This window comes from Gallinula chloropus (assembly GCF_964237585.1).
Source record: "Gallinula chloropus genome assembly, chromosome: 2".
In the NCBI taxonomy this organism is placed as follows: domain Eukaryota; kingdom Metazoa; phylum Chordata; class Aves; order Gruiformes; family Rallidae; genus Gallinula; species Gallinula chloropus.
Window position 1 is genome coordinate 94,744,418 of NC_140086.1, and position 14,395 is coordinate 94,758,812.

At 46.8% G+C, this 14,395-nt stretch overlaps 1 protein-coding gene across 1 annotated transcript in view; it reads left to right on the plus strand.

Annotated features, from left to right (window-relative positions):
• The window catches only part of PHACTR1 (phosphatase and actin regulator 1), a gene marked incomplete at both ends in the record, with an annotated part of 303,902 nt that extends 291,431 nt beyond the window's left edge, over nucleotides 1–12,471 (plus strand). The window contains 3 exons of the mRNA XM_084280171.1: nucleotides 6,345–6,485; nucleotides 9,666–9,742; nucleotides 12,065–12,471. Coding sequence (XP_084136297.1) covers nucleotides 6,345–6,485; nucleotides 9,666–9,742; nucleotides 12,065–12,080 — 234 coding nt within the window. The remainder of the gene's footprint in view (nucleotides 1–6,344; nucleotides 6,486–9,665; nucleotides 9,743–12,064) is intronic.
• Nucleotides 12,472–14,395: the final 1,924 nt, after the last annotated feature.

Consider the following 14,395-nt stretch of genomic DNA (forward strand, 5'->3'; position numbering starts at 1 on the left):
TTGCTAACCCAGACGGCGTTACTGCCACACGGTTCCCATCCTCCGCTGTTCTGCAGGAAAGGTCCAAAGCCCATGAACTGTCTGTTGCAGGCAGAGGCCACAGCTACTTGCTAAGCTAAAACACCCAGGCTGCTACAACATCACAGCAGTGCCTGCTCCCTGAAACCTCAGTCCACTTCCGTGAGATTTCTTTCTCCATCTCAGTTGCACTTTCAAGTAGGAAGAACAGCGGGAGCAGCTTCCCTCGAGTCCCTGTCAGTCGTCTCTGTAATGCACATACCCCTGCTCCTGGCCATATTCCTTTTAGCCTGCTTTGGCTTTCTCCCTAGCAAAGCTTTTTCTCCTCCACATCTGGTGAGGTTGGTAGCAACACGGCTTAGCATTGTTTGATTCTGATCATCTCGTTAAACGCTTGTAAATTGTTCTAGTGACGTGCTGTAACTTTAATGAAAGGACCACGGGCCTGGGCGAACGACAGATTCTGCTCTCACCTACTAAATATACCATCACAAAAGCTCAGAAATCACTAGAGGGGAGAAGTGAATAAAGTGGATAGCTAACAACTAGAAATGCCAACCACCTAGTGAATCCCGCAAAAACGGTTGTTATTCCCCAGCTCTGTGTCTCATGAGCACGTCCCAGACGTGTCCCTGCATCCACAGCAGAGTGGCAGGCCCCTTCTGTTGATTTGTACTGAAGTCTTATTACCAAAGGATTTGAAAACTCAGATCAAGCAGAAGTTTAATTGAGCACAGCAAGTGTTTTGCCCAGCAGACCTTTCTGTTTGCACTGAGTTTTAATGCACACACACACACGCCCACAGGGTAAATTCGGCATAAGGAAAGTACACCACTGTTGCCTCCTTGCAGCCGTGTGTAGCTGGTAGTAAGGAAGGGAAGTGGGTTCTGCAGAAGACACTGAAAAGACTTTTGACCTTGCACTGTAAAAAATGCCCCAAATTTTTCCAGTTGCATCATTCCAACTCCAAGGGAACAACCCACTTCATCCCTTAAAAAGCTGTTCTTAAATTCCTTCAGCGCTGACATTTTGTTACAGTATTATGATGATAAGTTGTAACATGACATGCTGTAATAAGTAAGATTACCTTGCTAGGTCTCAATGCCTTATTAAAGTCAGCAATAAATATCCAGTTGAATTCATCACCTGGACAGGCAATTTCTAAAAAGAAAAAAAAAAATTAAATCTGGTGACCTGTAGCAAGCTGCCCCTCTAAGCACTTTTCATCCCCTCTGACTCATCTAACTCCAAATTAACCGGGGATAGGGAATAGCTGCCATTCAAAGAACAAAAAGGGAGCAAATGTTCCTTGGTACAGTTTCTCTGTAGCTCGTGTCCCTCCTGCCTGAGGAGGGAGAGGTGAAGCACCCGTGCCTGTCACCTGAGATGCCTGTGGATGGGTTCTGCACATCCAGCTACCGCGTGGTCCCTCTCCTGGCCCCTTGGGGCCCACGGAGCAGTTTTGTTTGAGTGGAGGGGCACATGGATTAGGATGGGATTTCTCTGAGCACTGGTCTTGGCCCATAAACCCATTCCAGGAATATTAACGTGCAGAGGGCCCTGGGAGAAGTGTTGCAGGCTAGTGCCCTCCACAAGGAGGTAATTCTGGGCCCCCAGGAATTACTACGAAGCCTTTATCCTCTCTGGACTGCAGTGAGTTTGGCTGAGCACCAAGGCAATTAACACAAGCCTGAATTCCCCCTGAGGACTTCCATTACAGAGAGAGAGTCGCGGCCTGGATTAACAGAACACCTAACAAATCACTTGCAAGGAGAATAAAACTCTTCCTTTCCTATCTTCTCTTCCCTCAAACAGCATCATGTTCCCCATTCCCCAGAGCTGTTTACTGCTTCCTGTCCCCCGCTGTAAACAGCCAATTTTTTCCAGCAGTCCAGCTCCAAAACGAAAAAAATCTCATAGGAGTAATGGCAACCAAAGTGATGAGGTGGGGCTGTTTATTGAAATCCATGCAATAATCTGAAATTTTTGCTCCCATTTAATTCCTGCCTTGGTATGACTTAAACTCTCTGTTCATTGAAGAGCAAGCTGGTGCCTCACTGGGAAATCTCTTGCTGCTCAATCTTTTCTTTAATTGACCTCTGCTGGTTTGCATCAGCACAGGTTGTTCAAAATAATGAACTCTTGAGAGAGGTGGGACTCATCAGAGGGAGGTGAGAGGAAGGTGGAGGGAAGAAAGGTCAGAAAAGAAAAAAAAGGTTAGTGGCTAATTTGGATAAACTGCATTTATAGTCAGAGGGAAAGGTCTTTGGGGCATTTTCATCACATCTTACTCCTCTGTCTTACTACAAAAGTTGAGGAACAAAGCAGAAAGGGGGTTGTGTGCACTGCTAGTTACGATCTGTAATTTTTCTCCATGATTTCTTTTCTAAATAATGACCATAATAAAGGTAACAAAGCAGGTAACAATTAAATTACAAGACTGCAAGCTTCGCTGTGACTGAAGTAGAGCAAATTCAGCATTTCCCAAGACTGAGTTGGCAAGAATACATCCCTCTCTGCTTTAACTGGTGGCAGTGCTTGTGTTGGCTTCATTTCCCGTGCCAAGAACAAAGGGAAAACCTTCCCTTGCAAACTGGCTTAGTATCAAAGCTTGAAACATGCCCATTTTTATCTCCACTGATCCGGAATATACAGAGGAAAACTTGACCTCACGACAAGGCATGGGAGGTGCTGTCCTCATTTACTCTACTTTTGCACTAATCCAAATGCATTTACTTCAAAAAGTATTTTAACCTGGTTCACACCCAGGTACCATGGCCACTCGCTCTAAAGTTGTTCTTCTCCCTCAGCTCGCAAATCTTCACCAGTAAACAAACAGAAACCTGTGTGCCCAGGAGGTACAGCCAGAAAGTCCAGTCAGGCACCTTCCTCTGATGTTAGCAGAACTAAAAAAGGGTCCAGCTCAGTGAGCAGGGTCCCTTTTCTCCCTGCGTGGAGCACCAAAGCTTTGTGCAGGCAACTGCATCGTGTCCTCGCCTGTGTCTTTTTGCTGCAAGTTTTGGGGGGTGCCACCCTGTTCTCTCTGCCTGTCAGACGGAGCAGAGCTCACGCTTAGGTGCTGCCCAAGGATTGTGTAGCATTAAATAACGCTGGCCCAAGGGACCACAGCCCGCAGGTCACAAAAATAAGCTCCAGGGTGACATCTTGGGTGAGCTGTGTCCTTGTCGCCAAGAGACATCGAACTGACATGTACAGGGGAGCCTTTTGTTAACAAAGCTGTTTTCCCAGCTCTTTCAGAGCTAAGGGTGCTCTGCATAGCCCAGACACACTGAGAGACCCTTGTGCTGAGCAGCTCGCGGGAAATCTCTGCAGTGGGATGAGGAAGAGGCAGGGCAGTTTGTTAACCATTTCGTTTTAATTAATTGCTTTTAGACACCCCCTCAGCGAGGCTTCCCTCTTTTCATTTTGTGTGATCTGATGGCACTTTGGTTTAATATACCGAATATGTCTGGCCTGTGCATTTATATATGGAAATCTATGTAGATTTACGGCTACGTGTGGACAGTGTGGTTCAGCTGTGGATCTCAGGACTCCCTTTCCCAGCCAGAGCACTGGCACGAGAGTCAGCGCGTCTTTTCTCTGCTCATAGCTCTGCCCCGGGCCTCCTGGGTCACCTTGAGCTGGATGCTCGGTCCCTCTGCTTCGCTTGCTCCCACTGCTCTCAGGGTGAAGTACCTGGAATGGCACTGGCTGTAGGTTTCTGAAGCAAAGGCAGGGCGTCTGAAGAGGACACACAGTAATAATTGTACGACTTCAGAGGAAGAGAAGAACACCCTTTTAGTCAGGTGTCAACTAAGAATGAAAAGTGTGTGTTAACACCAAAGTTTCATAATTGGCTTATGCCCTTGACATTTTCTTCATGCATATATAACTCGGTGCACTGCTCTTCACACCCACTGAAGGGTTACAGTGAGTCTCAGTGCTGTAAAATGTGTGGGTGATGTACCTGATTTGGGTTTTTTGGGCACTTGCAAACATGAGAACATACCTCAGATTTGTCTCATCATGTGGCCCTTAACATTTACTGTCATTTCTTTCATTTTATCCTTCACCCAGCACATCGAGGAAGCCAAATTAGCTGTTTCAGACCCAGCGCAGCGTTGAGGTAAATGCCAGCAGTGAATTCACATTGCTGGCAAAAGCACCGCTGCCTCTGTGGCTTTTGGGACTCCTGTGCTCTTGACACCACCTAGACATCAGCCTGGGTGTTTCAGTCTATTAACAGGCACCTCCTTCTCCTTCATAATGTCAAAAGCTGACAGAAGCTGTGACTCATGAGCCAGTGATTTTGTGAAAGTCCTCTTCCAGCTTGGAAAGCTTATAGGAGCTCCTGCTTCCCTCACAGCCATTCCCAAACACAGAATTTAATTCACAGGATTTCATATTTTGTTGGTGCCATAGTCCATGTAATAAGACATTTTATTTTTTTTAAATTCCATCCTAATTTGCAGCAACTTCTAGGCTACATCCTAAAATGATAAAAGCTGCGAAATGTACAGGTAATACTGGTGATTCGTCCCTAATTCCTGCGGTTGTGAGAGAAGAAGCAGTTGGTGCAAAGTTTAGCACTTCCCAAAGACGGAGTCTCACCCTTATCTTTGAAATTTTTTGGGGTAGTCATAACAATGTGTCAGCACACAGCTTCTTTATTCCCACAGCCAGGGCTTACACGTCAGGTAACTGAAAGGCTGCCGCGCTGCCTGAGTAATAAGGCAGCTCATAGTGCTAGGGCTGCTAGACAGGCCTAGCAAATGGAAGTCACACTCAAGATGAGCTGTAGGACAGAGAGGGGCCTCACTAACTGTGATCCTACGCCCAAGCATGGTATCACAGCCGGGTTTGCTTGCTTGTGGTACAAAGTCCATATACTAATTGCAGCATCCATTTGGCTTGCAGGTCTCCTGGGCAGAGGAATGGGGGCTGTGGGCTGAAGAGGCAATTCTCTTTTGCCCAAGTTAGTTAAAAAATATAATAGTAATTTTTAAATCTATACGTGTTTTGATCTACCATATTGTGCCCTCTGGCTTTCCTGACAGGGTGCTCTAGCCCACAGGCACGTTTGTCCTGTTTTCTAATCCAGCCAAACCAAAAAGGTTAGGCCTGCTGCATAGGCTTTTTGGTCCCTAAAAGCAACATCCCCAAAAGCTGTAGTCTGAGCTCAGAGCCACCCTTCTCGCTCCCCTTGCTGCATACATGCTCTTTGGCTGATCTGAGCACAGCTGGCCTGAAAGTGGTTATATAAACAAATTGGGGCTTTTCTTGGAAAACTCTTGGAAGTTCTAAATGTTGCATGACAAACATGGGCAGAGAAGCTCACCCCAGGAGGCTTTGTGCCTCCCATAGAAGGTGGGTGTGAGAAAAACCATCTAAGTTTCAGATCTGTGCAGTAGTTTCAGAGTTGCTCTTTTTCAAGCCAGCAAGGGGTTTTTCCCCTATTAAATGTTGTAATTTACCCTAAAATGACGATGGGCTCACAGGAGCTGCTAACAACACTGGTGCTGGCTGTCCTAAGCCAGGGCATAGCAGTGTACTGGCTCTAGTCTGAGGGGAGAGTTTTGACCACAGCTGCTCATCCTGCTGTGGAATGTGAAAGAAATGCTTTGGGACAATGGAGATGCTTTCTTGACACAATACAGTCCACCCCTGCAGTTTTTCTCTCTGGGTCTGTAGTATGCAGTGCAAACTGTGAAATACACTGTGGCACAAAATTGAGCTGCAGCACACAGTGAAAAGTTCAATGAGCGGTAGTCACCACCACCCTGCCTGCCTCTTCTGGAGGGAAGGACAAGTCTACAGAATATCAAAATGGCAAGGAAAGCCATTTGTCACCTTCCACACATAATTCAGGGCAGGAGCCAGTCGGTGCCTTTGCTGGACTCTTCCCGTGCACACACCCAGCAGCTCAAGGCTGGGGGGCGTACCGCCTGTGCAGGCAGGTTTAGAGTTGTTCTGTGGTCCATCTCTTCCTGAGACTTCCTGAGGCTTCCCCACATTATGTCTTATTTCTGCCAGGGGCAATCAACCCCAGGAATTGGGGTCTCCAGCCACAGCTGCTTCCCAAGCTGCAGTGTTCTGGCAGCAAGGGGTGGGGGGGTGGGGGGGGTGTGATATTCAAGGTGTTGTAACAAGAGGTTATCTCCCAAGTAGCAATTCAGTGAAAGGTCAATAAAAGCAACAGTATGTTGCAATGTTTGAACCCTCTTATTATCAGAAAGATGGTTCTAGAAAATAAATTCCCAGCCAACACTCTGCGGGGAGGAGGTGAAGTCCTGATGTCTCTTTCCACTCCTTCCTCAACCCTGCAGCTGAGTCAAAGGCCCACAGTAGAAGAGCTACGTGAGAGGAAGATCCTGATCCGCTTCAGTGACTACGTAGAAGTGGCAGACGCGCAGGACTACGACAGGAGGGCGGACAAACCTTGGACACGGCTCACAGCTGCTGACAAAGTAAGTGGAGCAACATCGGGCAAGCTGTGAGCTGAACAGCTGGAGCAAATCATGGGTCCCACAGGTCCCATGGCCAACCTCCCCCTCGAGTTCCCTTCCCAACCTACCTCTGGCTTCTTCCTGTTCACAAGGTTTGTTGGGAACAGGCTCCTCTAAGGCTCCTAGTTGCAGAGCCACCAGGCGCGAGCCCAGCGGCACTGTGCCACTTCAACAGAGAGGGCAGAACACCAAGCCCTTAGAGGAAAGGTCTGGAACCCTGTTACTTGTTTATTGGGTTTGGTCTCGCCACACAATGCTGCCAGCTGAGAGCTCCCACGTGGCCAGGCAGAGCAGTGTGACAGCAGCACTTGCCAGAATTGCTGTGCCAGGACAGAGCAGCCCTCGGTGCAAAAATGGCAGCAGGTAGGTCAAATAATTGGCAAAAGCACCTCCCGCTGAGCCAGGTAGCTTCTCTGCAGTGTGTTATGACAGGGGTGTTTGCTCACCATTTCTGCCTCGTTCCACTGAGTATTTTAAGCCCTAAACTGAAACTGCACTGAGCTCTGCAGGTGAAGAAAAGCTGTGTGCTTGGTATTGAGTGCGCTCTGAGCACCCCGGGGACCTTCACTAAGGGATCTCTTTAGCAGAGGCGTTAGATTGCTGGAAAATGGTAGCAGTGATATCCTGAGGGTCTTAACAGTGCCTCAGGTAGAATAACATTTCATGGCTACTGTGAGAAAAGAGGACTGTGAGGCTGATGAGTGACTCCCATGCGTTAGTTGCGCCACAGTGCTCGTGTAAGACTCAGGTACCCAACTGTTTCTTTGCTGTGCGACTCATGCAGCGATGGAGATTTTGATGTACAGTGCTTAGACACAGGGGCAGGATTGCTGGCCATGCCGCTCATTTATGGTCCTTTTGGTTTTATTCACAGAGGAAAGGGTGGCCTGTTGTTCTTGTATAATTTAAACCAAAAGACTTGTATAGTTTTGTGACCACTGGTCTTCTCCTTGGTAAAGGACTTCTTCAGTTTAGCCATAGTTAAATTAATATAGCATAAAGTGATATGAAAAAAACTTCCCAACTTCCTCTGGACTGCCCAAAGACCATAATACACTGGATTAAATTAGATTTTCCCATTTTGCCTCACCATGTTGGGCAAGAACTTATTCTCCCAATTGGTAGATGAGGGAGGGAATAAATCTCTGACAGGTTCTGCAGCCTTTGAGAGATCCCTGTCTGGGATGAAAGGTATGGAGATACTTCAGCTGGGAAAGAAGAAGATCTGATAAAAAAACCCAAGTATTAAATACCACTGTGAAATGTAGCCTGGTAAAGTATTTTAAGGCAAAGTACTTTGAGGTCAGTTTTTTATAACACGCATGCAAAGCCAATATGCAAACAGCTTAAGTTCTCCAGATGAACCTTTTCTAAGCAAAGCTGGAGAAGCAGAAATGTTTTGTCATTCTAATATGAATAGCATAAAGAAGCAGGTGATGCGTTATCTTTTGAGGTTGGCACATCATACAGGTGATACTCTGATTTCTGCCATTCGGGTGACCTGCTTTTTCCCACCAGGATGTCTACTGTTGGAAAAAAAATAGCCAGGCAAATGGGAAGCAAATCTAAAACACCTGACAAAGCTGCAACATCCTAGAATAGATTATTTTCTTCCGGAGCTTTGATTCAATAACCATCTTCATTGGTCAGCCCAGAGTAGATTTATTGCAAAGACAAATTTTAGTAATGGCCTTTTCTGCTTGTCAGTAAATCTTGTGTCGTGCGCTGGGTGTAGGGAGCTGCGGGTAGGCCTCACTTCATCTTTACCGGGTCTGGCTGTTACAGGAGTAAAAAGGGCACTTCTGAAGCTCTCCAAGAGATGAGGGATGTGGGGAGGAATAGATTTCAGACCTTGTGGGAGTCGGCAGCCCGCGCGGCTCCTTCACAGTCACTTAAGCAGCAAATTGGTCTGCTGAAGGTAGGCCCTTGAGCTGCTGCAAAGCCATCGCTCTGTCCTGATGGATGAAGGCAGAGCCTGACAGACATTTCTGAGGTAAATACAGGCACAAAGCTGTGCAGAAAGAGCATTTTTCTGTGGGTGGCACTCGCAAAGTCTGTCATGGCTTGTTAAGGCACAGGTAGTTGGTGACTGGATCGGTGGCCATTGCAGAAGCCCTGCTGTTTGCCCTAGTTTACATTCCCTCCATTGAGAAAAAATCCTGGCAGATGCAAGTACCACTGCACGTTTCACCATCTGAGGGAAAGGCAGTGGCACACACCTTGGGCCATGGGAGCGTTTGGCTGCAGCAGCCACCTTGCACTACCTCTCTGTAAGTTCACAGTGAAACCCAGCTACCAGTATCACAGGGCTGTCAGGAGTCTTGATTTTGGGGCTCAGGACTTGAGCCAGTTCTGCTGAGCACCCTCTCCAACATGAAGCTGACTCCCCCTGTGTCATCCTTTCTCTTTTTTTTATTTTTGTTGTTCTATTTCTGCCCGGTTTTCTTTTCCCTCATGGAGAAACCACAGGGGCTGTAGGTAAGTGGGTCTCCTGTGGATAGTTCTCTGCTGGATTAGTGCCTAGAATCCAGTCAGTAAATGGCATATCTGGATCAGAAGGGAGGAGGAGGGCAAAGGGGCAGAGCCCGAGGCAGAGAGGAGGGCAGGGAGCCAGGCATCCCTCATTCCCTCCCAGGTAAGCTCAACCACTTCAGATAACTTCACCCAAGGAAATTCAGGCTTGCATAAAGGCAAGAGACACCTCCAACGTAAGTCTGGTAGGATCCAGGCCCAGTTTACTCGCAGAGCAGCTTTGGAAGAGATCGCAGCATTTAAGAAAATCTGGTGCACTTTCTTTTTCCTTTGATTATGCTAATTTGGATTCTGCACATGAAAGCGTTTACACAGCAAGGCGGAATCAGGCTCTGTGTCTGTGGTGTGTACAAGATGTTTTCAAATTGAGCCATTCCACTGAAGCATTTCTCTCTCCCTGTTATGTGAAGCATTTATCTCTTCCCATTATGTGATTTAGAACATGTTTATCTCTGTTCATTTTCACATTTTAAAGTCTTTTTTATGTTTCTCTCTCTCTCTGATAATGATATCTATCTGCTTGGCTTTTAATATACTGTTTTGAGAGCAAAGAGAACTTCTTTTGATCTCTCCCATTTATGCATTTATGAGTTTATTTGTCCTTTGCAGGCAGCCATTCGAAAGGAGCTTAATGAATTTAAAAGCACTGAAATGGAAGTTCATGAATTAAGTAGGCATCTAACAAGGTAAGATGAGATTAATTTTTTAAGACTGTCAATAAATACTGTTGTTTTCCCCAAAAAACCCCAAACAAACCCAACCCAGCAGCTGTTTCTCCGACCCCCATTGAACACACCATGAGGTCTGAACAACATTTAGAATTACAGGCTGTAAAAGAAACTCGCAGAGACAAACTCGTGCTGCCTTGTTACGTGGAGGCATGTGGACATGCGCCATCTGTTTAGGAATGTGTAGCCTCCTCTGGTTTCCTTCTTTTAAATCCCCATGCTCTTGCTGAGTGTCTGTTCTTCTGACATCAAAGGTAAACGGTGTTGGTGTCTGAAGGGGGACAGGGAACTCTGGCAGAGCCGGTACAGAGCAAGGTATGAATGAGTGTGCACTCAAACCCTGCTGAGCGTACGGCTGTGCCACGCTGCGCTCGTCCCACACGTGGATCTCTCAGTCCTGCCCTCTGCATCCCGCTGTAGGCCATGCGGTGGGGAAGTAGCGAGGTCAGCATTATGATGACAGTGGCACTTGTTGTCACACTTTTAGGCTGGCTTTTTTTACTTAAAAAGGTAGAGACTGAATGAATTACCTGGTGACTCCAAACTCACAACCCTCCTTTCTGACGGGCTACAGGCCAAGGCGAGCTGGGAGGTCAGGGCACGTTCCCTCACACAGCCTGAGCCTGCCCTGGCTTTGACACCAAGCAGATCTCTGGGTGTTTCAGCTGGAGCCAGGCCTTTGCAAAGCAGCCTTAGCCCACACCCTCTGTCAGGCATTACAGGCGGGCGTCAGGTATTGAAGACAAGTGAGAGTGAGAGCTGGTGCAAAACCGGAGCTGCCCCTGTATTAACGCGTTCATCAGCGAGGTGCTCATGAAAAATGCAGTTAATACTTTTAAGAAAAATACAGAAAAGCTTAAGGCAAAATTAATTTTGTATTAGGGGATTTTTATGCCTATAAATTAATAATTATATTAAAACTCACCGCATGTATTATGCATGTTCCCTTGCAGAAACGATCTCCCTTCTACTTCCACGTGTGCACTAGGATGGGTGCACTGGGGTTTGTAATAGAGTGCTGGCAGAGACAAGCCAGCTGCCTTTGAGCCACGAGGTCTGGAGGAAGCTTTAGGGTGTACAGTTGGCCTAGATCTGTTGATCCTGGTGGCTGAGCCTTTGATGGACATTTGGCTTGCTCCTCCAGGAGAGCAGTAACAAATTTAGAAAGGAAGAGGCTGTTTTAAAGGTGGTGCTGGAAGGAGTGGAGCAGCACTGAGAGCTCCCTTGATTTCCATGAGGCCTTTAGCATCCCATAATCACAGAAACAGGTTTAGTTTTCCAGAAGCCTCTCCGGCTACTTGGCTTTCTCAGGTCTCTGGGCAGTATTTTGTCTTCTTTTCCAGTGCTGGGGTGAGCAGTGACCCTCTGAAGTGACTCAGCTTGGCTTTGAAAGCCACCACCGAGTGGCTTTGACTCCCTAAGGCTGGGCCAGGCACACTCACTGATATAGGCAAGGGTTTGTCTGACGTTCAGCAGGACTTGCTAGTTAGACAAGTGGCTTCAGGAAACAGGCACTTGAAGGAAGCACGCTTAAACAAAAATAAAGTAATTCCCTTAAACAAACTTAGATAAATCACCATTATAAAATCATTAGCAAAGTAATGAGCTATTCATGTCATGAAGCAGCAGTGGCATGAGCTGAGCGAAGAACGAGAGTGCTGCTTTACTAGTGGGACACATTAATTAATTCCTGGTAGAATGAGAAAAAAAAATCAAAGCTTTTTTAATAAAATAAATATGAAAAAAAGGACATCTTTGCAGAGCTGACAAACCCAGGCTTCCCAACACCTGCTGCACTTGTGGAAAGGCTGGTGGACATTTTAACTCTACTTGTCTTTTTAGCCTCAGACATGAAGAAATTATCATACATGAACTGTAGCAGATCTTTCTGGCTGAAGAGCATAATGACTGTCTAAACCAGACATTTTTTTTGTGGCATCAGGCACGGTGTGGTGTGAAAGAGGCCTACTCCTGATCTGGAGTAACTCGCTCAGGCATCTGAGAGGATGGACCCAAAGCAGCTTAGTGCCTTTGGGAGATTTTGGTGCAAACAGCTTATGCCTATGAAGTGTGAGCCTGGCAAGAACCAAGGAAGGGTGTCGTCTTGTTCTGGGTCCACGGTGCCTGCAGGCTGCCCTCAGTGCTGCAGGAATCAAGTTGCCTAATTGTGTCACTGTAGCAATTTGTTCTCCAATTTTTTTAATTGTACAATATGTATGTGAGGATATTATCTTACTATTTTTTCTCTTTCTTTTTTCCCCTCCCTGCATCGGGTTTTAGGTTTCATAGACCGTAGCAGTTCATTTCTACCTGACTACTATGCCGTCTTCAAAACATAACTAAAAGGAACCATAAGTGCTGGTATTATTCACTTTCCCGTTACGTACAATGTAAATCTTCTGAACTGCCTTTTTAAAAAAAAAACAACAACAACAAAAAAAAAGTGTAGAAAAATAAATATTAAAAAAAGAGGAAAATTGTATTTACATGTGATGGGTACTGCAGCATCATCAGACCTGCTGGTTCAAGCTTCAATAACAGAAAATACCCCTGGTGGGAATTGTGCCAAGACTTGGCATCTATGTATAAGGCTTTCCTGGCATGTGGATTTGCCATACATGCTCAAGTCCAGCTGGTGGTGCATCCATTTCATCTTCAGGCATCCTGACGAGCCTCCATCATCAATTCAAGAGAGCCCTGAGATGGTCTTCAGGGAATCACTGGCCTGGGTGAAGTCCCCAAAAGACCGGCACCTACGGCACTAAAGCACTTACTTATACCAAACACTCCTTTCAGGCTGCGAGCACCTTACAAGGATGGTGAAGGAGCAAAACGCCTCAATGGGCCAGCCCATCTCTGAATCTCTTTCCCTGGAGTAGGTTTTGGTCAGTTACCAGGCACTGTTCGGCTCCCAAGCAGAGAAGGGCATTGCCTGTGAAGAACAAGAAACCCTGCTGAAGGCTGATTCAGTTCTAGTGACTGTTTTTCATCTCTCTAAGCCCAGCTGGAAACCCATCAGCAGTAGGCTACAAGAATGGTGAGGACAAGCAAGTAAACCCCATCTCTTCATGGTCACTGCATGGCATTCGCTCAGCTTGTAGTTTGTTTTCACACCCAAACCTCGTGATTGTGTGAGAGCGACGCGTGCCCGGCAGCGAGACAGGCCAGGATTCCCACCCACTCTGCAGAGGGACACATGACAAGAGGGACTGGGGGGGGGGTCGATGGGGGTATCTACCCTCTCTGTATTGGGAGGTTCACAAACTGATCCTGAAGTCATTCTGAGCAAAGCACGACAGATCTTGTTCCCTGGCCTAACAAAAGGAGCCTGGTGCACTGGTACGGATGGTGGGACTTGACACCAGTACCCACAGTGTAAGGACAGCAATCCAGGGGCCTTCTGGTTTGGTTCTAATTTATTTTTATTATAGTAGTTTAACACACAAACTGACCAAGTAACGCTCAGAGAGCTGGTCGCTCTGGGCCTGGTTTACCTGCCAACGTAAGCATGTGCTTACCACTAAGCAAGCACGCAAAACAGCCTCATGGCATTCAGGAACGCGTCTGACAAGCTCAATTGAAGCTGAACACATGTAAGTGCTTTTCTGAACTTTGGCCAGCACCTCCCAGAAATCAGGTCCATAACTAGTGTAACGCCAGCAAACCGGGGCAAACATTGGCTAGGATTCCGTTCCAGCACTAACCAGAAACTATTATGCCATGTTTTGGCCCTCTGTTCTTTTTGGCCTCTGGCCCAAAGAACTTCCAGATTATTACATCAGGACACCTTTTTTCTTCCACAATAGCTCTTTCGCTTCAGCAGTTTGAACAGAGGCCAAAGTTTTTAACTACAGTGTTGTTATTTCTGTTAGAATTTTATTATTTTTCTCCTTTCTCAGTGTCTTCCACATATCTATCCCCTCTTCTGTGCTCCCACTCTACCTCCCCTGATGCCATGCTAACAGTGCCCTTTACAGGCCCTTTGCGGGGCGAGAAGCATCTCGCACGCGAGCGTTTAACGGCCAGCATGGCCTAGTGCCAACACTCCTGCCTCTTCTCAGGCTGCCACTCCCTCCTCCCATTGCAGGAGTGAAGGAAAAGGACCATGGGGTAGTTCTCACATCCAGCCTGCTGAATGACACTGATGTGAAGGCTGACGTGCTCCTCCATGTACTCTTAGCAGTAGAACTCAATACCTCACAGATCTGCTCTCCATCAGAGGCAAGCAGAAGCATTTAATTCTCAGCTAGGGCCATCCTTGCAGTGCACTAGATTACTAGCTGTTAAGTCAGAATAGGCTGTTGTAGGCTGGAGGATGCTACAGAGGAAAGTAAAAGGCAGATGGTTTCTGGTGCCTCGTTTTTAGAGCAGCGTGCCTGTGATGATATGCTTCCCAGACCAGGTAACAGCCCCCATATCAGAGTCACTTCAAATGCAAGTTCAGCAGTAGAGGAAGCCATGGCATCAGCTCAGTGCAGCAAAGACAGAGCACTTAGGTACTACCACACTGCTTTGGGGTTGTGTTCATGAAAACCCAGAGGTCATGGCTTTCAGTTCATCCACATACAGACACGTTTGTAACAAGATGGCAGCGCAGCTTTAAAGAGAGAA